This window comes from Ascaphus truei, chromosome 12, assembly GCF_040206685.1.
Source record: "Ascaphus truei isolate aAscTru1 chromosome 12, aAscTru1.hap1, whole genome shotgun sequence".
In the NCBI taxonomy this organism is placed as follows: domain Eukaryota; kingdom Metazoa; phylum Chordata; class Amphibia; order Anura; family Ascaphidae; genus Ascaphus; species Ascaphus truei.
Window position 1 is genome coordinate 19,702,824 of NC_134494.1, and position 23,777 is coordinate 19,726,600.

The 23,777-nt window shown below is 40.1% G+C and overlaps 1 protein-coding gene across 1 annotated transcript in view; it reads right to left on the reverse strand.

Annotated features, from left to right (window-relative positions):
- The window catches only part of LOC142463850 (uncharacterized), a 42,175-nt gene extending 20,988 nt beyond the window's left edge, over positions 1-21,187 (reverse strand). The window contains exons 1-32 of the mRNA XM_075566662.1: positions 21,118-21,187; positions 20,598-20,678; positions 19,312-19,359; positions 18,758-18,868; positions 18,489-18,551; positions 18,022-18,283; positions 17,039-17,153; positions 16,741-16,831; positions 16,549-16,652; positions 16,008-16,224; positions 14,848-14,973; positions 14,517-14,634; positions 13,927-14,065; positions 13,601-13,711; positions 13,393-13,462; positions 13,004-13,141; positions 12,640-12,804; positions 12,181-12,275; positions 11,700-11,826; positions 11,036-11,291; positions 10,685-10,737; positions 9,484-9,584; positions 8,963-9,114; positions 8,641-8,779; positions 8,281-8,388; positions 7,923-8,102; positions 7,143-7,382; positions 6,050-6,206; positions 3,514-3,642; positions 2,489-2,639; positions 1,850-1,890; positions 227-472 (exon numbers count right to left, since the gene is read on the reverse strand). Coding sequence (XP_075422777.1) covers positions 227-472; positions 1,850-1,890; positions 2,489-2,639; positions 3,514-3,642; positions 6,050-6,206; positions 7,143-7,382; positions 7,923-8,102; positions 8,281-8,388; positions 8,641-8,779; positions 8,963-9,114; positions 9,484-9,584; positions 10,685-10,737; positions 11,036-11,291; positions 11,700-11,826; positions 12,181-12,275; positions 12,640-12,804; positions 13,004-13,141; positions 13,393-13,462; positions 13,601-13,711; positions 13,927-14,065; positions 14,517-14,634; positions 14,848-14,973; positions 16,008-16,224; positions 16,549-16,652; positions 16,741-16,831; positions 17,039-17,153; positions 18,022-18,283; positions 18,489-18,551; positions 18,758-18,868; positions 19,312-19,359; positions 20,598-20,658 — 4,114 coding nt within the window. The 5' untranslated portion in view covers positions 20,659-20,678; positions 21,118-21,187. The remainder of the gene's footprint in view (positions 1-226; positions 473-1,849; positions 1,891-2,488; positions 2,640-3,513; positions 3,643-6,049; positions 6,207-7,142; positions 7,383-7,922; positions 8,103-8,280; positions 8,389-8,640; positions 8,780-8,962; positions 9,115-9,483; positions 9,585-10,684; positions 10,738-11,035; positions 11,292-11,699; positions 11,827-12,180; positions 12,276-12,639; positions 12,805-13,003; positions 13,142-13,392; positions 13,463-13,600; positions 13,712-13,926; positions 14,066-14,516; positions 14,635-14,847; positions 14,974-16,007; positions 16,225-16,548; positions 16,653-16,740; positions 16,832-17,038; positions 17,154-18,021; positions 18,284-18,488; positions 18,552-18,757; positions 18,869-19,311; positions 19,360-20,597; positions 20,679-21,117) is intronic.
- Between the last annotated feature and the right edge of the window lie 2,590 nt (positions 21,188-23,777).

The following is a 23,777-nucleotide window of genomic DNA, read 5'->3' on the forward strand; positions in this document are numbered from 1 at the left end:
TCAATAAGTATGATGAGAACTCCCAAATCTATACTTCTCCAGGATCAATTCTCTATGCTATTTCAGAGACACTGAAAAGGTGATTCTCTTTTTCATTGCAGTCTGTCTTTTTGCACTCTCGTATATAAATGACATTTGCAGTTTTTGCAGAAGAATGCGCCTCATCTAATTGATATTTCTATATCTTTTATAACACGTTTTAGGGAAAAGCAGATATTTACTGTACCTGATGTGACTGTTGCACTGGTTTGAGTGCTGATGGGGGAAGTTATGGGCACTGTAACAGGCGGGCTGGTAAAGAAGCTGAATGTTGTGGAAGGAATTGTCGTAGGACTTTTTGTTGAACAATCCGTGATTATTCTCGCAATGTGTGCATAATTGCAGTATGCTTTGATACAGCCTCCAATACCATCAGTGGTAGTATAAATTGTTTCCCTGTTCTTATACATCTTCTTGTTATAAAGGCAACAGTCTGCAGAAGAATGGAGATGTTAGTGACCAATATACTAATTACCAGCTGCTTTTTTTATATACGTACTGTAGCTTAAGAGATGGAAACTCAGATGGTGGTGATATAACCCCTGACAATAGTGGCTTCCTCTTGACCCACATAAACATTTCCCATTATCTATAGTGCTGAGGCATACATTCAGAATAACATTTGTTAAGGCTCTAACTGTCACCCTTGTTTGTGGTCTACAGATGTTCCAGTCGTTACTGCTTTTGCTATAGCAGGATTAGTTCTCAAAATTACACGGTTTTGCAACACACAGCTACATTGAATTGAATTGCAAATCGCACAATAACGCTCAGCGACTTGTGTCGGCAGTAACTCATTATCGCGATAGCGAGAGTAATAAAGGCTACTACAGTACATCTGTATCTCTTATAGACTTCCGTCAAACTGGCTACTGATTTAAAGACAACTGTCTACACTGCAACTCACATCATTCCAACATTTATGGGAGATAAAGTGGCTCAAGTTAAAAGATAACCCGAGCGTATAAAATAACAGCATGATAACGCATTATCGTGCAATAATGGGCATCAGAACTTCTGCTACCTCTGTAGTACTCATGCAGAACATTCAATTAGTTAATGGACACTCTAATAGTCAATGTTCTAATCTCAGTACAATTAAACTTCCAGTTGGAAAACATAGCCAGAAAAGCAAAGCAGTGAGTTGGCAAATGCAGAACATTGCTGCTTTCTAACTGCCCTGCAGTCCATGTGGATTTTCAATTTGTTTCCTTGTCAAATTTCCGAAATAAAGGAATAAACCCTGAGACCCATGTTATCATTCACATGTATCGTACACAATAGAAGGTATAAGATCTGAGTAAGTCATACATTACATGACGTTCACATGTAAGGAGGGACACTACTCCCCAGAGCATCTTCTTGAATGAATGTATTAAAACGAACACCTACTAAACTCAGAATATAATTAGGGAAATGGGGTTTAAGATAGATAGTGATGAGTAAGTGAATTCCTTGGAGACTCGTGAATGGGAAATTCACGAATGGTAGAGAACACACAAAGCCACAGTGAGTTTTCTGGTTCCCTGAATGGATTTTTTGGATGTTTGCAAACTTGGTGTACTAATAAGGAAAAGTCGTGCTAAAGCACTGTGCAAGGTTGACCATCATGACCATTATGATTATCACCACCTAATTGAGTAACCCTCACAGGCATTTGTATGGGTTCTATTCAATTACTTATTGCACTTTGAGAACAGCAAAGAAATATGTACACCAATGTACAGTATACTAGGAATCATCCACACATCTATGTATAGAGTTTGAAAAGAAGTATAGTATCATATCCAGAACTGTTGTGATCTCTTACCTGTAAGGGTTTTGCATGTCATGCCCTCTTTGGTGCAAGTGCTAAAAAAAATCAAAAAAATAACGTGTATGGATATAAATCATTTTAAATTTATATTTGTAGATCTGAAACATCAACATGTTCACCAATGGAAGAAGTAAAACTTAAATAAGGAAATACAATTCCAGAGGTTACCATCCGTGCTCCAAGTGAGACATTGTCAGAGCTCATGTCACGAATGTATCACAATGTTCGAAAAGATTATGCTATCTGTACGTTGCTAACATTACAGGTCTTACGAAAAACAAGATCGTAGCTAGATGATTATGAATAAAGAGGGATAGGGACTCATTTTTTTTTTTCAATCCAGAAAAAGGGATCTACAGTATTTGAAAAACAAGAAGAAAGGAATTTCACCACTTATTACAAAGACATTTCAGTCAGGTTAGTTAAAGTTCCCCTTAATCTTAGGTACCATTATAATGAAATAGAAAGAAAACATTTTCTACTTTGTGCTTCTAGTGTTATAAGGAAACCTTCATAAGAGTTGTGAAATTTGATGGGCCATGGGTTTAATTACTGGCTTTTGCTTAATGTGTTGTAGGAGGTCAAGTATGTATCTGCATCGTTATCATGATGCCCTGCAGAATCTTTTCTTACCACGTCCTACAAGAAGTAGTCTCTTCATTAGGCATCTCCTGTCCAGGCAAGTACATTTTGCCGGATCCATCATAACAGTTGCAAGCTGACACACACTGCATTGTGTCTTCATCAAGGAAAGGTCTGTTCACTGGGCAGTTAGGGTAGCAACCTGCATACAGAAGGCATAGAGTTGTACAAGTTATGTTTGTAGTACCACCAACCATTTGAATTAAAGCACACATGCAAAGTATTTGTTCTCTGATTATGAATGGCCGTGAAAATGAGATGGTAGAAGGACAACTACAGTACTACTGATTTCCATTCTTATATAGATCAGATTAAGAATAAGGACCATAAGAAAGCTACTGTCAAAAGAGTTCTCCCAAGCCTTTTTATAGGATGTTCTTTTTAGGGATTTAATGAATATTCATCTTATGTCGTAATGCCTTTTGGCCAACAATACAATTGTTCGTAGATGTAAGAGAGTGTACAGAAATGGTAAATCCTCACAAACCTCTTCTCCATATGCCCATGTATTAATCTATACATACATTAGAATTCAACAGTAATGCTTGCACAGCATGGTCAGTGGCTAAGGTCTCGTCCTTGGTAATAGATGTATTTACAGTGGATCGCATTTACTGCACCGACACACTTTATTCGAGCAAATACCCGGTATGTACCTGGCAGATACCTGGAATGCGCCACTCCTCACCTCTGACAAGCCCCGTTGCATTTGCCTTCCCAGCCTGGGTTCATGCCTGGCTGATGGGCGGCTGATCTGTTAAATGATAATGATTAGGATTTAATAGGCTGCAATGCTTCGCGTGTCTACCAGATGGCATAAATTCATGAATTGTAATGCAGTATATATATATATACTGTGCATTATTGCAGCCAGCGGGAATAAAATGCTTCAATCCCTGCTTGGAAAATACCTCAATGCACTCGGGCAGAAAACAGTCACAAACCTCAATACACCGGGTATACCCGAATTCGTGGGACTAGCCGAGCTCGAATAAAGTGTGTCGCCAGTGTATTACCTTCTAAGCCTGGAAGATTGTGGTAGCATGTTCCACTGGGGTTCTTGCAGGTCTTCATGCATGGAGCACCACATGCTTTGTAGTGCCACTCGCACTGTCCTTGACGGTTGTAGAAATCACAGAACACAGCTGTTTTGAGAAGGAGATTAAACTGAATATTAAAAGTGTTAAAGAACATATAACAGAGAACATTCAAATATGGTTTCCTCATAGCATTACAAGGAGTAGCTCAGTGGTAACGTCACTCACTTTGAAATTGGGGAACCTGGTTTGAAAACCAGTGTCACCTCTACTTGTGACCTTGGACAAGTCACTCTACAGAGAAGTACGGTGTACACTGACAGCGCAACATAAGATAAGAATATTATGATTGCATTATTAAATCTTTCAAGAATATGAGTATATATATATATATAGCAAAGTTTTTTTTTTTTGTATCCCCCTGAGGAAGGTCCCATTCTGTAGGACCGAAACGTTGGGTTTCTGGATGTATTTTTGCTTTCACTAATACACTTTGATTTTCAACATTGAGTGCTGTCTCTTGTTTACCAATCCTTGGAACGGTAACGTATAACTACATTCTCTATATGGGACGTGCACCTGTGGCTTACCAGCACCTATTGGAGTGCCAACTGCCTTATCTGACTATATATATATATATATATATATATATATATACACACAGCTGAACCCCGATATAACACGGTACTCGGGGTCCACATAATGAGACCGCGTTAGAACCGGGATCGCGTAAACAAAACACAGAGCCCCGCTGAGACCGCATTGTAGCGGATGGCACTATAACGGGGTTGATCTCTATATACTGTATATATAAAATCAGAACAGGGCATGTACAAAACAAAATACAAAATAAGGGTAAAGGTAGGGTGCACTTCTATATGAAAAAAAGTGAACTCTATTGACTCAATGTTTCGGTACCCAATGGGACCTTTCTCATGACCCATTGGTTTTGCCATTTTTGGTTCTGGCTGTGCCTAAGGTTCTTTGCTTTTGGTTTTCTATTATGGGGAAAATGTGATGTCCTATTATGTACATTTGGAGCTTTTTCACATCCTATACAAGTATTTACTGTATGCCATTTACAAAACTATTTACAGAAAAATAATAATTGAGGGAGAATTGTTGACAAAACTGGAGATGAATGACTAATATTCTGGAGAGGTCTGAAATAGATCAGATAGTAGTGGTGTCTCTCTGCCTACCTACATAGAATATATATATATATATATATATATATATATATATATATATATATATATATATATATATATATATATATATGTATATATATTACACACATGTATATACGGATACAGAGTGAGAGGAGAGTAGCAGTTTTAACTGCATTGCTTGGGCGACGCCACTATACTGTTTAGTGTGGACATTCCTGTTGTGATACTAAAGGGTCCATTTAAGCGCCACGAGGCCACGAGTGCCAGCTCTTTGGATACCAGATACACCACCACTGAAGTGGACAACATCATCCCTCCCCTCTCTACTCCTGATGACATCTTATACTGATAAGTATCTGCCTTATACATCTTCAGCATAGCATCATTGCTCTGATTATACCCTGGCTGCATCTTCCCCTCCACACAGTTCCTGGAGGCTTACAGATTGTCTCAAATGAATGTTTTTTAAGAATTGAAGTGAGTGCATGTCCTGGCGGCCTCTCTGTAATGTTAATAAATTTGTGTTTTTTACAACAGTATTATGCTATGGAGCTGGCGCTTCTTTTTCTTTTGTTCATATATATATATACATATATACATATATATATATATTACACACACTTTGTAATGCATTGGTAGCCTCCAGCAGCAAGGCGGTTAAATAATTTTCTGCCATAGGGTTTCGTAAAAAGTAATTTTACTATACATAACCATAGATTTCTATGAATTGTCACTTATTTGTATTGCTAATGCTATACAGTATAATGTTGAGTTAACCCAATTTACCTATATGCAAATGAGATGAAGATCACTAACCATTTATAAATAAATAGGTCCCAGTGAATATGGCGGTAATTAGACTTTTCTATGACACAAGAGGGAAATGTTTTGTTTGCCTTCCTCTGGACCTACAGACCTATACCTACAGGATAAATATCTCACCCAATTTGAATTTAATAAATGTATTTTTTCTACCTCATCTGTGTATATACATCCCATTGAACATAATATTTGTGTGTTTTACTGCGTGCATTATAAATCACATTAAAATATCATTTATACATAAAAATTATATAAAAGGTTACATAAAAGAAAATGCAAGAGTGCTCTTCCATAAAATAGATTAGAGGAAAGACTCCAAAAACAAGGAAATCAAAGATTACAACGTATTTGGGATGAACATCAGTCAAGGTAACACATACTGTAGACAGTATAAAATATTTCTGTCCTGAGGTAGAACTGAACACAGCGAATGATACTACTTAAGTCTACTGCCGGCCTTTTCATTGACTGAGGTCTCTAGAGCTTCACATGCTTTTCCCCCCCCAGTAATTCATACTCACGGCACATGGTTGGAGTTCTCCAACTAACACAGACTCCGGCTTCACTACAGATCTTGGCGTATGAGGCTACTGCGGTACAGAAGCACTCGCAGTCTCCACCAGTGTCACAGGAGCAGGCATCATTAACACAAGCATCATAATATTTAACTGGGTCTACCTGCGAGTGGAGAAACATGGGGTTTGATTCCAATACAGTAGTTGTTAAATATGCCACATGGTAAACATCATTTGCGCACTGTAGATTCAACTGTGCGCATTTGGGATCTGATATAGTTAATACACAATACTAAAGAACTAAAGATGTAGATAACAGGTGCTCAGCACAAAGAAAAGCCCACACAGATAAACAAACAAAAAATGTGATAAGAATGAGAACAGAAAATTGTCAGATACAAGAAAATAAATGAAGGAAATAAATTGAGAAAAGAGGTTTGAATTTAACTATAGGGAGAAATTCTGGGAACGACAGGAAAGAATGTTGGAAGTTAGAGGAAAAGTGTTAGTATAAAAAGTAGACGATCAAAACGTATCTTGATTGTATAAAGAAATGTAAGGGGGACACACATTAATAGACAGATGCTGCAGGATGTGGTGATGTTGTGAATAACAAAATAGGTACAGATGTACCAGACTTTATTGCACTCGTTATGTTGCAGTAACGGGATAAATTCATGGCAGGGGTAATGGATAATCATGTTATAACATGTGCAATCACATCAGCTACATCTGTAGTCAGGCAAAATGTAAGGATAATTCAAGAGAAGCCAGTACAGTGAGTTAGTACAATGGGGACATATTGAAACCATCCATATGGTATTTAGTACAGGCAGTCCTCGGTTATCCAACAGAATCCGTTCTGGAATTAGCGTTGGATAGTGAAACCATTGTAAAGTGAGTCCCATGTTAATCAGTGGCGGTGAGCATTGGATAACGCATTCAGGCGTCGAAAAACGGCCCATAGGGTTGCATTGCAAAGCGTTGGATATGCCATTCATTGTAAAGTGAAACGTTGGATAACGAGGACTACCTGTAGTTACATATCTATGCTTCCAGTTCTGTATGTGTCCCCATTTACATGGTGTAAATTACATACCAGAGGATGACAAGTAGAGAATGCATCACTAGTGATGATGCTGCACTGTCTCTGTGCCCATGCCTTCCTGTATGGGTTGGTAGAACAGGGATCCCGGACAGTCGCAGCATCTGGGCAGCTTGGGGAGAGTTTCCAGCTGTTACCAAATTCAATCACATCACCGACCACAGAGTGACTTCTGGTGGTAAAATCATTGACAGCATTTCCATCGTAGTTACCACAGAGCCCACAGATTTTACCCTACAAGGGGAAAAAAGGCAAAATATTAAATCTACCAGCACAGAAGTATTCCTCGTACTAGGAAACTGATATTGACAGGTCAGATAGTTCATTTTAGCCAAAAGAGCGCTATTTGTTTTTATTATTTTTCTGGAAATAGCTATTTCTCTCTTTGGGGGTCTATGCATCAACATAGAGAAAAGTGTGTTGGGAAGCACTGCTCTATTTTTTTTGGGGGGGGCACAGGGAGATAAAATGACTTGCCCAAGGTGACGACACCAGGAATTGAACCAGGTTCCCCTGCAACAATATCAGTGTCAGTCAGTGTCTTTACTCACTGAGCCACATCTGTATCATAAAATTGTACAGTAATGTTTATAGTGAAGAAAAAAGCTAAAATAGGCTAATGTCTTCAAATTTGCTTTGTGAACACTTAGAAATCTCTGAAATATTGTTTGTTCACCAATTACCTGAGAAAGTGCAGATGCAATATGCTATAATTCTCATTATGTAATCACTATTCCATCCCTGCATCACTATCTTGGTTTCACTGAGCCTTACCTGGAAACTTGGCTCCAGCTTGATAAAGATACTTGTCTTCTTGTCCCACACCACAACCAGTCCATTCAATGCTTCAATTACCATGTAGATGCCCATTTGATGCACCTTGTATGGTATATATTCTCCAACATCCCTTTTTACCACCTCAAATTTATCCTCCCCAAGTATCAGCTCATTGTTCTGGAAAAAAAATAAAATGTGATTTGAGAAGCCTTATAAGAAACAACATTTCACCTTTAAGTTATAAAGGAAGCTTGGTAATCAAAGTAATATTAAAAAAAAAATTGTAAAATGTATATCATATGTTAAAAAAAAAGGCCACTCTGTCTAAAGGGTTATGTTCACAGATAATACTTACTCCCAGAAAGATCTTAATTGATTTGGAACAGGTGGTCCCTGTGGTACCACATGGGATGTTCTCGGTGATGACTCGGAAAGTGCCTTTGGCGTCACCTTTGCAGAAGTCCTGGGATTAGAAGAACACAGGTCAAGGTTCAGAGATGTCCATACAGATACCCGTACACCAGGATGAGAAAAGTAGCTCAAAGGCGTTATGGTAGAGTAGAATATTACAGGCTTTCTCTGTTACACATTAATGACTGGATTTCACACTAGTATTTACAATGATATGTAAACCAGTTTTTTTTTAAAACTATTAAGAAATCAAATACAATATAAGTAATCTACACTTGAAGGGAAAAGAACGAGCGGCATTTACTTGAGCCAAGGTATATTCACAGTCTCCATTGAAGTTGAATCTCTTGCTGTCAAAGGTGAGGTAGTGTCCATCTCCATATACAGAACAGGTGCCCAGACACGTGTTACTGGTGCATTTCCACATTCTGTTTTTGCAGGTACTGGAGGGAAAGAAAATGGTTCTTGTGCATGAAAAAGATAAATACTGCAATCCTGTCTTACAGTGCTTTTTTTCCGCTGTAATATTTCACTTTTTTTGCCAAAGGATTCTATTACTATCTGACCTATTCTATAAATAAAAACAAATAATAATGATGTTTGGGGTGATGCCTTCTAGTTCTCACCAGGTGTTGCATTGGACTCGGATCTCAGAGCCTGGTTTGTAGACTTCATTGTTGTGTATGCATGGGCACTGTTCCTCACGCACGCAGCTTCCATTCCCATCAGCCACCAGTCCATTGGGGCACAGGCAGCCGGACACACATTGGGCACTGTACTGTTGGGCACATCAAGAAACAATGTTTTCTTTCAAAAATCAAGGAAACACATGTAGTGTGAAGAAAACATCAATTCACAGAACTCAAAATACATTTTACATTATAGTAATGTAGGTATGTTACTGATTGTGTAAGTATTGTAAAGCACCCCCTTATCAAACAATTGTTTGTGCACTCCTGGCTATAGCAGGTTTATCAGGGTGGGAGGGGGTAGTTGCTACCTTTTTTTAACAGTTGTAAGCTACTTGTCAAATGGGTAATAAGTCAGCAACTAAAGGGGGCATAAGCTAATCATTTGGGTTTGTTTAAGTTAAAAATGGGTTCTCTTAACATATAAAGAGGTTCTGCACATCTTTAGGGTAACTTACACAGTGCATGTCAAGGGTCTGGCAGCTCTTCTGGCACTCTGATCCCTTTGTGCCGGCGTTTTTGTTGGTGCAGTCAAAGTAGATCATGGGGGCATCACACACTAGAGGATAGAAGAACTAAGGTGTTTACTGGAATAAAACGCTTAGTTGAATATTCATTCATGACGAGTTACCAATTGTAAACCCATGTGAGAATTTGCAGTAGATCACTGTTGAAGGATTTGCTCAGTTTTGCACTATTGAAGAAAGAGCCTTGATATCGGCACATGAACATGCCTCATTAAAAGTACAAATTGTTTATTACTCGCTTTTCACTAGCGATTTTCTGCTACTATTTCTTCTCTGCTGAACACCAGCAGAAACTGTTGGTAGTGAGAGAACGGAGAGGGGTAGAGTGAGAGAGAAGGTGGGAGAGTAAGAGAAGGGGGGGACAGTGAGGGAAAGAAGAGTGGAGGATAGTGAGTGAGAGAAAGGAAGGGGAGGAGTGAAGGGGGTAAGAAACAGTGAAGGGAGTAAGCGAAATAAAGAGGGGGTATGTAGGGGAGGTGCAGGTGAGAAGAAAAGTATGTGGGGGAGAAGCTATTGAGGAGGTGAATGTGGGGGGAGAAGCTGGTGAGGAGGGAAGCATATGGGGAGAAGTTGGAGAGGAGGGGAGCATGTGGGGAAGAAACTGGTGAAGAAGGGATCTGAAGAGGACCTAAATAAAGTGTGTGGCCCGCGAAGCTTACCAAGCTTGCAAAGTGGCCCACCAGACAGAATAATTGCCCACCATGCTGAAGATAATTGTTTTGCTTTTTTTTATGTGTTAGATACAGGCATAACCCAAATTAACGTACGGAATGGGACCGGAGCATGAATGTAAAGTGAAAATATACTTAAAGTGAAGCACTACCTTTTTTCCACTTATCGATGCATGCACTGTACTGCAATCCTCATATACATGTATAACTGATGTAAATAACGCATTTGTAACAGGCTCTTTAGTCTCCCCGCTTGCGCACAGCTTCGGTACAGGTAGGGAGCCGGTATTGCTGTTGAGGACGTGCTGACAGGAGCATGCGCGAGCTGCCATTTGCCTATTGGACGATATGTTCTTACTCGCGAGTGTAATTAAAGTGAGTGTCCTTAAACCGGGGTGTGCCTGTATAGATGTAGAGAGTTGTTTTTGGAGAAGGTGCAAGTAAAGAAGGGATCCTTTTACCTTTCGATTGAGGTTGCTTTCCAATGCAGTCCAGTTTTCCCAGCGTGCAGGTGCTGTAATATAATACAGAATTACAATAAACATTGGTACAATAAAATATATCATCTGAAAGAGAGACTTTTTTTAATCTTAAAAAGTTAATTGCAACAACTACTATGAAGAATTCTCATAGTGGTTCCATAAAAGGCATTGACGGGAATAGTGGAGTTCAGGACTAATACAGTCACAGTAACTCTAGCCTCATAAACTATATACTGTATAACCATAACATAGAAATATACTGTACAGAAGGTTTTATTTCACTGTAATGTACATGAAATGTGGAACAGTTCCATAGACAAACTTGCTTACCATATGGCCTTATTCTCGTGGATTACTTCTCCTGGTGGTACCGCTGTTCCCTTATAGAAACAAGGACAGGAAGAAGGAAGAACACACTTTCCGCTGTCATCAAGGTAAGTTCCATTCTGACAGATGCAGCCATCAATGGGGACAAAGGATATGTCACAAGTGATGTCAGGCTCACTGAGGGAGCGGCAGGTGGGCTGGCAGGTGCTGACGACGTAGCTGTACGATAGGGACTTTGGGCAGGTTGTGGTGTATGATTCTAGGGTTTAAACATAGAGACGGGTTTAGACTATGTGCTAGATTATTTCCCAAGACACATGCACATTGTTTACTGTCTCCTACTCCTCCAGATAATTCTTAGATTAGAAGCTCTTCAAGAGGAACTCAACGTTCTTGTCAAATTGTTTCTACATTACTTGACGCACAATATATTCAGTGTGTGGTGATATGGCTAAGCTTACATGTATTTTGTTCTAGAGACACAGAGGCTAATGTTCAATCTACTTTCTAGAAAGAACAGGGCAGCATTTGCAGAGATAAGAAGATGAGATCCCTACTAGACTATAACAATATTACATGATCTCTACCCAACAAAAGAGGTTTAATTAGTCAATTGTTCTGAAAATCTGCTCTCCGTAAGTAGAACAATAATATCTCAGAAACTTACTGCAGACATTCGTTCTCCATCCCTTTAGCATGACTCCTGCCTTAGAGCAGGCATGGACGTAGGACGAGAGCGCTGCACACATGCACTCCTCACTTTTAGCACAGTTGCAAGTATCAAACATACAGTTCTGGAGAGATACAAAGACACAGACTTTATTAGAGATCTGTACATGCAGCACCTGAGAACTGACGATGTTATAACACTGTCATTAAAACCTTGCCATCTGCTGTTTTTGTTAACGCCCCAACCTGAACGCTTGTTGTATGATATAACACACACATATCCACTGGCAATGTATATATTCATCACCAACAGAAAATATAACGTGACACATTTTCCTTTCTCGTCACTGATACAACCGGTCAATAGGATTATTGAGAAAAATCTTGTTGTCCATCTTCCTTTTACCTCTCGTCAGCAAACATTCTTTCAAAAGCCGAATCAGGTTTTTAATAAAGAGGTATAGAGAGGCATATCTTACCTTCTGGTAGACAGCAGGATTCACTTTCTGATGACACTCAGCGAAGGGTCCTTTCGTGTCAGATACCATTGCGCACCAGTGTGTGGCGTATTGCTCTGTAGACAAGGCATGTTGGAGTTAGTACAACATTTACCTGGGCGGTCTACATTTATTATAAAACAAAAAAAAACATCATCGATATCTGAGAAGGAATAATAATAATGTGAATAAAATACAAAGTCTACCCATGATCTGTGATAGGGGGACAGAGAAAAATCATACACGTTTTATGTGTAAAGATAGTAAATTAATTCATATGTTCCCCCAAAAAAGAAACAATTGATCAAACTACTGTATAACTTGTTATATGCTTAATTTCACCACGTAAATGTTTTTTGCAATCTATCCCTTCCACCCTTAGCCTCTTTCCATGTGTTTGAAATGTATTTATCGCATGTTTGAATTTGAAGGCTGACCTACCATTTTCAATACTGAGTGAGCATGGATTCTCAAAGCTGTTTTTGACATTTGGACAGTCAGCCTGGGTCTTCCAGGTGTTGGCAAAGGATGAGCCAGTCCCTTCAATCACCCCACTAAGAACTCTAAAGTCATCAGCTTGAATGTTGTTGAAATTGCCACAGAGACCTGTGAATGGAGGAGCACATAGAGGTGAAATTAATTTACCTACAGAGAAACAGAGCATGAAGTCAATGCATTGTCAATACAAATTTTCAACCTCGCAATATGCTTGGCATGTCTCGGGTTATTTTTTTTAATTCATTCAGTTGCATCAAAAAACATATGTTATGGATTAAAACATGACAGTGAAAGTAAAGATCCGTACCGCAGACGTGATTCTTGAAAGATGGATCCACAGTAATATAGATCTGCATAGTAGGAACCAGCTGGATCTGAAGCTGAATGCCGATTTTAGTCTGCACAATGATGAAGAATGTTGAAGGCTTGAAGATGGTGACACTGGCTGTGGACAACAAAAAATTGTTAGGATGAGCAGCATTGTGCTAAGCTACAATTTATCTTACTTGGTGTATTACCCTGGAACCACCATTGTTACAGCTAAGAGGCCAAGTCTTTTAAATATTGGATCCAATGATTAGAGAACAGCATCTGAGATCCATTAAGATATGTGCAAAAGAAATCCTGTCTTCGGAGAGGAGCTGACTACAGTGGCCATACAGTGTCTGGCTTCCACATAGAACAGGCCCAACTTACCCGATGAGACTGGCAGCTGGGTGTAGATTGAGTTCACAAAGATACTGCCACCAGATTTAATGTAGATAAGCTGGTGAGATAGAGTAAAATAATGGTGTAAGGTAGAGGAATAAAAACTGTGCCAAACAAAAGGATTGAGTGACCGTTATTGTTAGTTTACTTGTAGCTAAAGCATTATAGATCTCACTCTGCTTCCTGGTGCACTTACATCCTTTCCATCATTCAAATTGAGGGTGATACTCTTTAAACATGTCTCAGTGTTTGTCAAGCCGCATTGGCGCAGTTCTCCCAGAACGCTGAATTTGTTTCCGTCACAGGTCTGAATAAAAGGAATGAAACAAAATGAATGGCCATCAAGTCTAAGAAGTGACATGCTTGTCCTTAAAGAATATAAGTTGTCCAACATATAAAGGGTCAGAAAATGCCCTGCACCACCAGTACAAAAAAAAATTAAGAATTTAGTCTGCTTGTCTTATCGTTGGACAGTTTATAGTCTTGATCTCTTAGAACATCAAAATATTATCATCTGCTTACCTTTGAGAGCACATAGCTGCAGTCTCCATGGAAGGTGTAACGAGTAGCATCAAAGGAGGTGATATGAGATCCTCCCTCGATGGCACAGGTCCCCATGCAAGCTTTTTCAACACAGATCCATTTCCCTCCAGAACAGGTGCTAGAGATAAATATTAGTATTATGGCAGGAATTTACTGACATTGCTTCATAGTTATTTATTTTCTTATAAAAAGGGAAATATACTGTAATGTTGTTGTGGGAGAATAGGATCTAGAAATCCCTCAAATTGTGGTTCCACATAACGTATAAGCAATGCCAAGTGTGGTTAGGTATGAAATTAATAGGAAGCCCTCAACGATTGTTGAATTGCCATGCTGTCTTTCCTACGCAATGGGATGCAGTTGGTCTACATTGTTCTATGCCAAAGCATCGGCACTCATTCTACCAATAGAATAGAGCCAATTCCAAAAGGCGCCATTGGTAAGTCACAAAAGAAATGAAATAATACTATCTAAAAGCTTGGGAAGGCCGGATGTAGGCGACAAAATTACTTCTACTATTTCTAGGGATGGGTTCAGACTACTCAAATAAAAAGGCAAAGACAGTTTACCATGATTGGCATTGGGCAGAATATCCCTTGCCTGCCTTATAGACTTCTCCATTGTATGTACAAGAGCACTGATGCTTGGGGACACAGCCAGAGTTGTTGATGTCATCAAATACGGTTCCTGCAACATAAAAGAACGTAGATAATGTCACACAAATGTTTAAAGGAAAATTATAATGTATATCGCTTAACTATTCACATCATTTGATGTTTTTTATTTGAACCTCAGAAACATGTGAAGTATTTGCAATTTTACATGAGCTTTTGAAAGCAAAAATGTAACCTGTTTATAATCATCTGCAATCAGTTGTTTTAGTGTCAGAGAAAACGTTACCTGCAGGACAGAAGCACCCATCAATGCAATGGTTCTCACAGACCAGTGAGCGCTCAGAGTTGGAGCAGGTGTTTGGACATGCGCTCCCACATTCATTGTACTCCATGTTGTAATTACATTTTAAAGCTGGAATAAACAAATAAAAATACCTTTTGATGTTTCTTTGTGTAAGCTGTAGACCCCACATGAAGCTGTTTAACTTTGTAAGACCGTATCTATAATTCCTACAGCATACTCTGCATGTTCTATAAACTAGAGACTTATTACTTTAATGCCGGATTCCCCAACGTACCAATTTGGGGTTTTACACAGCAATCCAGTGTTAACTGCCATCGACTTCAATGGCAGTTAACGCCAAGTGGGTCTATGCATCAATGTAGAGAAAAATGTGTTTTGACGCACTGCTCTGTGTTTTTAAACAGAGTTGCGGCACATGAAAGACATAAGCCACTATAGCTGCAGCCTGGCAGATTCTTTGTTCCAAATACAATGGAAAGAGAATGACGCAAAGAGACCCGAGATTAGGATATACAGTATCTCATGATAATATGTGCACCATGTAATTCCTCCCCTACAGTCACTCCCCAAGTTGCTAACTACTGTAGGGCAGTTGGGACAAAAGTAGAGCAAAGTACTTTGATATGTACTGTAAGTACAAGATGAAAATGTACAGGTTTCTCACCGCAATTACCTTGATACATAGAGATATACCAAATAAGTAAACATGGGAAGGATGTTGATCCAGGGAGTAATCTGACTGCCAATATTTGTGGTCAGGAAGGAATTTATTTTTCCCCTTATGAGATATCATTAGATGAAATGTCACTGTTTTTTTTTTTTTTGTTATCCTTCCTCTGGATCAATATACTTGAAATACTCATATAGGATAAGTAGCTGTCATCTAAATTTAGCATACAGTACTGTAGGTTGAACTTGATGGATATATGTCTTTTTTCAACTTCATCTATATAACTATGTAGCCCTAGATAAAGGTACGATACTCACATCAGCATTTAGTGAATCTCCCGCTTCCTGTGGTTTGTTATAGAATCCATAATACAGTAAATACCACAAAATATCCAATAAATAGAAATAATGTCATTGTCTACCGGTCTTCTATAGACAGATGAGTAATGAGATTAAGGATCTGTATAACTCACGGCACAGTTTGGAGGTTCTCCAGTTACTAGGGCTCCCTCCGGCATGAGCGCACTGACGTGAGTACTCAGTGAAGGTGTTACACAGGCAGAAGCCAGATGCATTCCCTGCACATCGACACAAGTCCTGCACGCAAGCGTCTATGTAGAGAGCTGGATCCACAATCCGGTTACAGGGTAAAAATGCGGAGTTGGTCAGGATCACCTCACATAATCTCCTCTGTTAAATAATTTACACAAGAAGGATAAGGTGAGGACATTGTTACGAGAGCAGGAAAATATAATATGGGAGCACAACAGTAAAAGTTAACAGACCAGTCAATTATAGCAAGATCTAGTCTACAACCATGTCCTATTCCAAAATATATTGTCACATACTGTTCTTCAACTTCAAGCTTTGAGGGAGTTTTGCCTCATTTGCAAAGGGGGGAAATTGAGCTTTGTACCACTGATATAATGGGGAATTGGAAATACTGTTAAATAGAATTGAATGTTGTGATTATTCACAAATAGACTCTGTACAGTATGATACTGTTATACTTACAGAGTCTGTACAGTTGTTTTGGGGGGCCACGGTCAGATCTTGACACATTTCTGTCGGTCCATTCATCTTCTGCATGTTCCCATACTGAATGTCACTCATTTTCACTTCTGCAAGAAACCACATACAGTAGCTGTTAGTTTCCTTGATGATTATTTATATGCTTTCTCAAACCCAACATGGAAATTGTCTTACTGTTTGTAATAAATTCATTGAAAATTGGAATTCCATTGAAGTCCCCACAAAGACCACAGGTCTGGTTGGCAAATTTCTTATCCAGTTCCAACTAAAAGAAGAAAAGAACGTTTAATAAAATGATGCCCCATTGCATTATGATAAGACATATTATAGCTCATCATGACTACTTAGGATATTTCACTGCATACAAAGTGTCATGAAAATCAAGATACAAGTTTGTTTTTCAGGAAGGAACAGCAGGGGATAGTTTGGTACAGCACTGGATTCCATTGGCATGGTATTTGGTGACAGTTACCAAGATGGACTCATCTTCATTCCACATAAATTCCAGGCCCAATTTGGAAATGACTCTGATGTATATTCCACTCCTATCCACCTGGACTCCTGAGAAAGTGTATGGCAGCTGTATCCTGTGAAGGAATAACAACATGATTTCAGAAAAAAGAGTAATACAACATATTTACCATTCATAACTATATTTTATGCTATCTTAAGCAATAACACGTTGAATGCTAATGAGAGAACATATATATATTCATAAAGAAATGTTAGTGCTCTTTAAACTTCTTTTCCCAGAGGTACGAATGAGTATTGTAATGCAATTTTAAATGATTTTATTTCATAGGAAAATAACAATGTGAACATTTAAGTACAGTATAGCATCTGTACCATATTTGTATTACCTTAGCCTAAAGGTAAGGGTAGGTGTGAAATATTGCATTTAGTTGCTTAGACACCTGGCAAGGGCAGATAGCCTACCAAAGGGGTCTTCAACTACTGTAGTTCTGCAAATGGTGAAATCAGAAAAACATGTAGAAATTGAAGGGCCACGTGCTGATTGTAATGTAATTTTAGGTGCATTTAAAGATTAACAAATTATTATATTTCAACCTTTTGCAAGCTTTTATCATCTGTACCATATGCATTAACATTACATTAACTCACAAGTGAGTTTCTCTGCACGTACTGTAGCTGTCTAAACAACTAGTATGAAATTAGAAGTATCCAAAGTAGGAGTTATTTGGCCACGAAAATCGCTCTGGGATGTACAGTAGTTACAGGTGAATCAAAACCGTGTCTGTTGAAGAAGACGTCACTTCATTCGCAATAGAGGGTAGATCCTAAACAAAGGTGAATAAATCGCCTTTGGGACCCCTGTCCTTTTTGTATGTCATGGTTAACATTTCTCAACAGTCACCAACACAAAAGTGGTCCACTTCTCATCCACTATTTGCACAATTAGATGAGTGGCACACTAAATAACAAGAAGCAACTCACGGGTGGCCATTGAAGGTAATTTTGTCACTGGTCAATTCAATAGAGGTTCCGTCGATCTTCATAATGATGTGACTGATGGTGGGAAGGTTCTTCACAATGGAACGCCTGATCTGAATGTTAAATTCTTCAAAGTTGCTTTTGCAGTTTGAAGCAAACAAGTAGTTGCATTTCCCCGGGTAGTGGAAGATGTCTCCATCGAATGTCTTGTAGTAGGAGTTACCCCAGGTACTACAAACTCGTCCATTGTGAGCAGTCGCACTCTCTGTAAGTCAAACAGTTGATCCTTAGAAAGTGTCCCTTATATCCCTCTGAATCATATGGTGGCACATGCATGAAGGTGGAATCTATAGTAGCTCCTAATAACCTTTGCGTTTGATCCACAAATTATTTCATTATTTGTTTATTAGTTTCTTATTCAGCTACAGTATCTCACATCCCTATCCTCTACCACGCCTAAACTCACTTACTTCTTATTACTGGAGCTGTTGTCGGTGCAATAAACGTCAGCTTTGAAGCTTCTGCAGGTTTATCTGCAGATAGAACATAGCAAATTAGGTGAGAACACATTTCCCATAAAATCCAAACACTAAACTTTTGTAAATGCTAGAGTTGAAAATAGTAACCATCCATGATGGCTATCGGAAAGGAGGAGGAGGAGTTTAGGGTTAGGATTCAAGGATGGTCCATCAAGACAAAAATGGAAACCAAAAGAAGAAAAACAAAACTGTCAACTTACTTTTGTCATAATCATTTCGTTGCTGATGATACCACGAGTTGTCAGCCTGCTCCACTTCTTCAGCAGCTTGAAATTCGTCATCTTGACTGTCATCGTAATAGTCATCATCACCTTTGGAGTGGGAGATTTCTATTAGAGATTTCTATTTGGGAGTGCTAATGAAGCTGTTATTGCACTCATTAACGTGTTGTGTTAACACTAGCGCGTTCTTTAACAGCTGTTCAGTTCAAAACAATGCCTAGCAGTTCAAAACAATGACTAAGGAGATAGCAACTGATGCCTTATTTACAGTATTATTTAGGGTGTTATTTCTCGATAAAGCGGGTAATAGCATCTGCTATATCTGTTTATTGCGAAAAAACAATGTTGCTTCCATGTAAGGACAGAAGTCATGTTTTCGTTGCGTTGCACAATTTTGGTTTATAATTTGTTGCAATGTATTCTTTAAACTGGAAAAAAATTGTTTTAATACAAGTTACAGTTAAGTACTAGCTGAATTTAAATGAACACATTTTGAAACCTAAATAGCACAGATAGACTTAAAGTGCACAAACCATAATCATCATTGTTCACAGCAGGATGTCCAGACACAAACTTTTGACCTGTAAGGAGAAAGGGACACAAATTCAAGCCCCCATATTGCACATTTACAAGATCCAAACTCTCACTTTCCAAAGGCTCTCTAATAATAAAAACTTACAATCAGCAACTCACTGCATGCAAAATGTGTTGATTAGAATTGGTGCAAGACCATTCGTGCAGAATTGGAGATCATCAAACTTATGGTGCAGATCAAATGTCTTGGATGACCACAAATAAAGCATAATTGTGACTTATTTCCAGAATCCTTATATAGCATATCTGCTAGACTGTAATTATATCATTAAACTTGAAGCACCTGGCACGTATTTTTAATTTGGGCAAATATTGTATTCCACAGGTAATTGTGGAAAAGTATGAACATCTGTTCAAACCAATCTATCTGCACAATGGTAAGACTTTCCTTGTCCCTATCTGTAATAGTGTCACTCAGATTATTTGCAATACATTTATGGTTCTCCACCCAACAGTAGAAATACACCATGGGGCTTATTCTGTACGGTGTGATAGCGCAGATCTCGTGCTATCGCATGAAAAGGAATTCCTGAATGTCCCTCTTCCTTCGCCTTTGGTCCTCCTTCCCTCCCTCCCTATAAGGCAATGCTTCTGGGGTCGATGAATTGTATTTTTCTGTTATAATGTATTACACTGTATATTGTTGGCAGTTGTTTATGGTGGGACACTGTAAGTGCTATTTCGTCACAGCAGCAGTATATTTGGCATTAATAAAATATATTTGGTCCTGGAACAGAACGGTTTGCCCATTTTTGAAGGATGACTATATGGCGGGTTGACAAGACGCTCCAGGCTTGGCTGGGTCGGCGGGCTTGAAAGGCAGTTCCACGTTTGGAGGTCCTTTGGAGACCAGGTTGGGTCGGCAGACTGTAGCTGTTGTTGGGGCACGGGATCCGTACCCTTTGGATTTTGGGCAGGCTTTGCCAGGCAATTCCCCTTTACGTGGTATGTTTGTTTATTTTTTGGTTATCATTTAAGATGTGGCCTTTCCTCCTAAACTGGTGGTGGTATTATTTATGGGAAAGGAGGGGGGTGGGGGGGGGGGACCTCTCCTGATTCCAGGGTCATGTACACTATACTTATGCCATGTTTTATAAACCTAGAGGAATTTTGATTGTGCTAATTCCATGCATTTCTTTAAATTGATTTCCTTTGCTCTCATCTTCTTTAGTGGGAAACTGCTACATGCATTCATCATTTTATCAGTGAAGATGGACTGTCTTACCAGGTTTATCCAGCTTCTGAGACGGGTTTGTACTTGACGGCTTAAAGGAAGCATCTTGCATGTTCAGATTCCCCTGTACAGCTTCACGGGGGGAAAATGAAAAAATGTTGCTAAAAATAATAATCAAACAGAAAGTGCCACATATAGTGTAGGGACAATCTTTGACAAACAGCTAATTGATTTGTGGGTTACGGAATTATACTAGTCCTCGGAGAGAGCGCGTAGTGATGCAGGTAACCTGCTGGCCCTTGTAATATAATCTATTACAATACTGTCTATGGCTAGACTTGGAAATGGATTAACATTCACTGGGATACAATAAACAAATAACTACACCTCTGAGGGGAAACCAATAACGTAATTGTTAGAGATGGGTCTACATACAATTCCTAATCCATACAGAGAAATACAATAAATACAATAAAATGTGGTACAGTATATCAAATTGTGTCTACCTTAGAGAAACATACCCTTTCTCTTACCCTTTTTGTCTTCATGACTATAGAAATTGAGTGCTTACCTTGTATCCGGAGACAGGTAAGAACTGTTATGAGGGCAAATATAGGTATCCATATCCCCCTAAAAGTCCCCATTTTTCCGGCAGTTCGGTCACCAGGTACCAAACCTCAGAGTGTTCAGAGGAGGTATAGTTTCCTGAGTCCCAGCTGAGCCTTTTATAGAAGAAGCCCCAGCCTTCAGTCAACGATAGAGGACAAGCTCTGTGGATGGATATGGACGTCAAACTTAACAGATACTAAGGCTGTTACAGCATGGATCCAGGATGTTTGTGTTCTGGTAGTTGGGTGAAATTTACCTTTTTGACATGTTTTGAAGGTGATTGTGAGGAGTCAATGACAGAACAACTTGAACAAATGATAAATACTGTACATGTTTTCCTGAACTGGAAAAAAAAATCTCAGGGCCTTTTTAAATGATAAATACTGTACATGTTTTCCTGAACTGGAAAAAATCTCAGGGCCTTTTTAAATGATAAATACTGTACATGTTTTCCTGGACTGGAAAAAAATCTCAGGGCCTTTTTTAAATGATAAATACTGTACATGTTTTCCTGGACTGGAAAAAAAAATCTCAGGGCCTTGTGTAGCCAGGTCACTTGATGGCTACTATTCTGCCCTTGGGCTGGCAGTAAACCCTGGTACAATCAGGTTGCCAGTAGTTGATATGGGTTTTTCCCCCTCCTCCTGGCAGTACTTAAAGGCAGGACCGCCCTAAATTTGTAGGTTCTCCTTCCCCACTGAGGAAGGCAGGTCGCACAGTGGAAAGGCCTTCTCCAGTCCTCTTCCCTGCGGGGGAGAGTGAGTGTGGACCATACCTCTGCTAGAGAGGTGGGGAAGAGCTAGGACGGCTGCAGGTGCCCTTGGGCTGTAGTGACGGTCCAGGGACCATCATCCGGGGAATAGCTGAGAGTACTGCATCGGGCAGAACCTGCCTTGTTTCTGTAACTGTACAGAAGAGTAATAAAGCCGTTCCTGTGTGTATATACCTCTGGCCTGGTGCGTGACCTTACTGGGGGGAGAGGTAATACGTTCTACCGTGGGAGATCACCTTCAGTTCCTGGAGCCTGCGGCAGATGAAGGTGATGCACTGCTAAAGAGATATGTGGGGTATGAACCCCAGAAGCCTAGTCCTGTCAGAAGCCACTACCATCGGCGGATGACTCAGTCCTCCTGTTTCCAGCAGGTATCATGCACCACACGATCAGTAATGGTAGAAAATCTCCCAGGGGGTGTGGGAAACACCGTTACATTTGGAGGCACTGCTGAGATCTGTAACAGGACAGGCTTTCAGCTAAACAAAGCTGTAAGTAACGAGGTACGCTTCCAGAACAAGTGCTAATGAAGGAGGGAGACTAGGTATAGTGTCCAGGGGACCCCGGCATACCATAATCAGGGCCCATTTTCCCCGCCATGGAACTATGACATAGACTGCCCTATCAGGTGAATGGTTTGGAGACAAGGGCTATTGCTGTTCTATGTCGCCCTGAGGCGGGTAGTCGGGATGCCTAAAGGGGGTGCTCTGGTTAACTGAGTTCCAGGGACCTCTGGAGAGAGTCCGCGATACTGGCAGTCGAGTGGGGCAGCGTATGAGTACTGATTGGGAGTATCTTAAGAGGGGTACCTGACGTACAAGGTGCCTGAATCTCCGCTAGAAGAAGCCCAGAGTACTACTAGCCGTAGCCAAATCATGGAACCACAAAGTGCTTGCAATGGACTGTAATCGTGTGCAGCGTATCAAGATGGAGCTTTGCTAACCTGGGGTACAACCAACTCTTGGTTGACCGACACCATGTGCTGTACAGATCCACAAGAAATGAGTTCCCGCCAAAATCACGCAGACCGCGTGGTCCAGTTGCAAAATAAAGAGAATGGTGTTGCCACTTTATTATGGAGTGCTACCAGGGAATATGGACTTTGATTTCAAGGATCTGACCGGCTCTGATACCGAGCCAGATGATGATGAGTCTACCTTGCTGCTGACGATCAGAGAGTCTAAGGGCTCTAAATACTGCTAATGGGGATCCGTATGCCCCGATGATTGTACCAGATTGTACCAGATTCAGAGATGGTTCCAGACCCAGTTCCCGACAAGGTGCCAGAGACGGTCAGAGATCTGGAACCAACGCAAGTAACAATCGAAGTGTCCCCGCTGGCATCTCACCAGAGCGGTGGTAGGACAGCTGCGGTGTGTATCCAGCCAAAGGTGTTCCCGCTTCCTTCCTAAAGAGGAGCCGAGAATCGTGAGGGCACGGCCAAAGTGACGGATGGGCGTTCCCTTTACGGCGACCTAGTTGGCGTACCAGCATTCCGATCTGAGGGTACCAACGTTCTAGTCTGTCAGCGGAGCAGTGATAGACCACCTCTTTACTCCCAGCAAGGTCCAACTGAGACTTCCGGAGAGAAGGCCTTGGACGGTCTTGACCTCTACGAGGGGGACGACAGTGACACGCTTTCCCAAGGACGGGATGTCGACGCACTTCCGGTGAGGGGCCTGGACTTGCTTCAGGATCTCGTGATATCTTCCTGTATTAATGTTACTGCTACGGCAACTGCCGGGGCGGATGAGAAGAAATCGATCCTTGCTCTGGTGAGTACTGTCTTATCAGAAACCCAGAAGCCTAGTTCTGTGACCCCACTACCATCAGACCTCCTGTTACCAGCA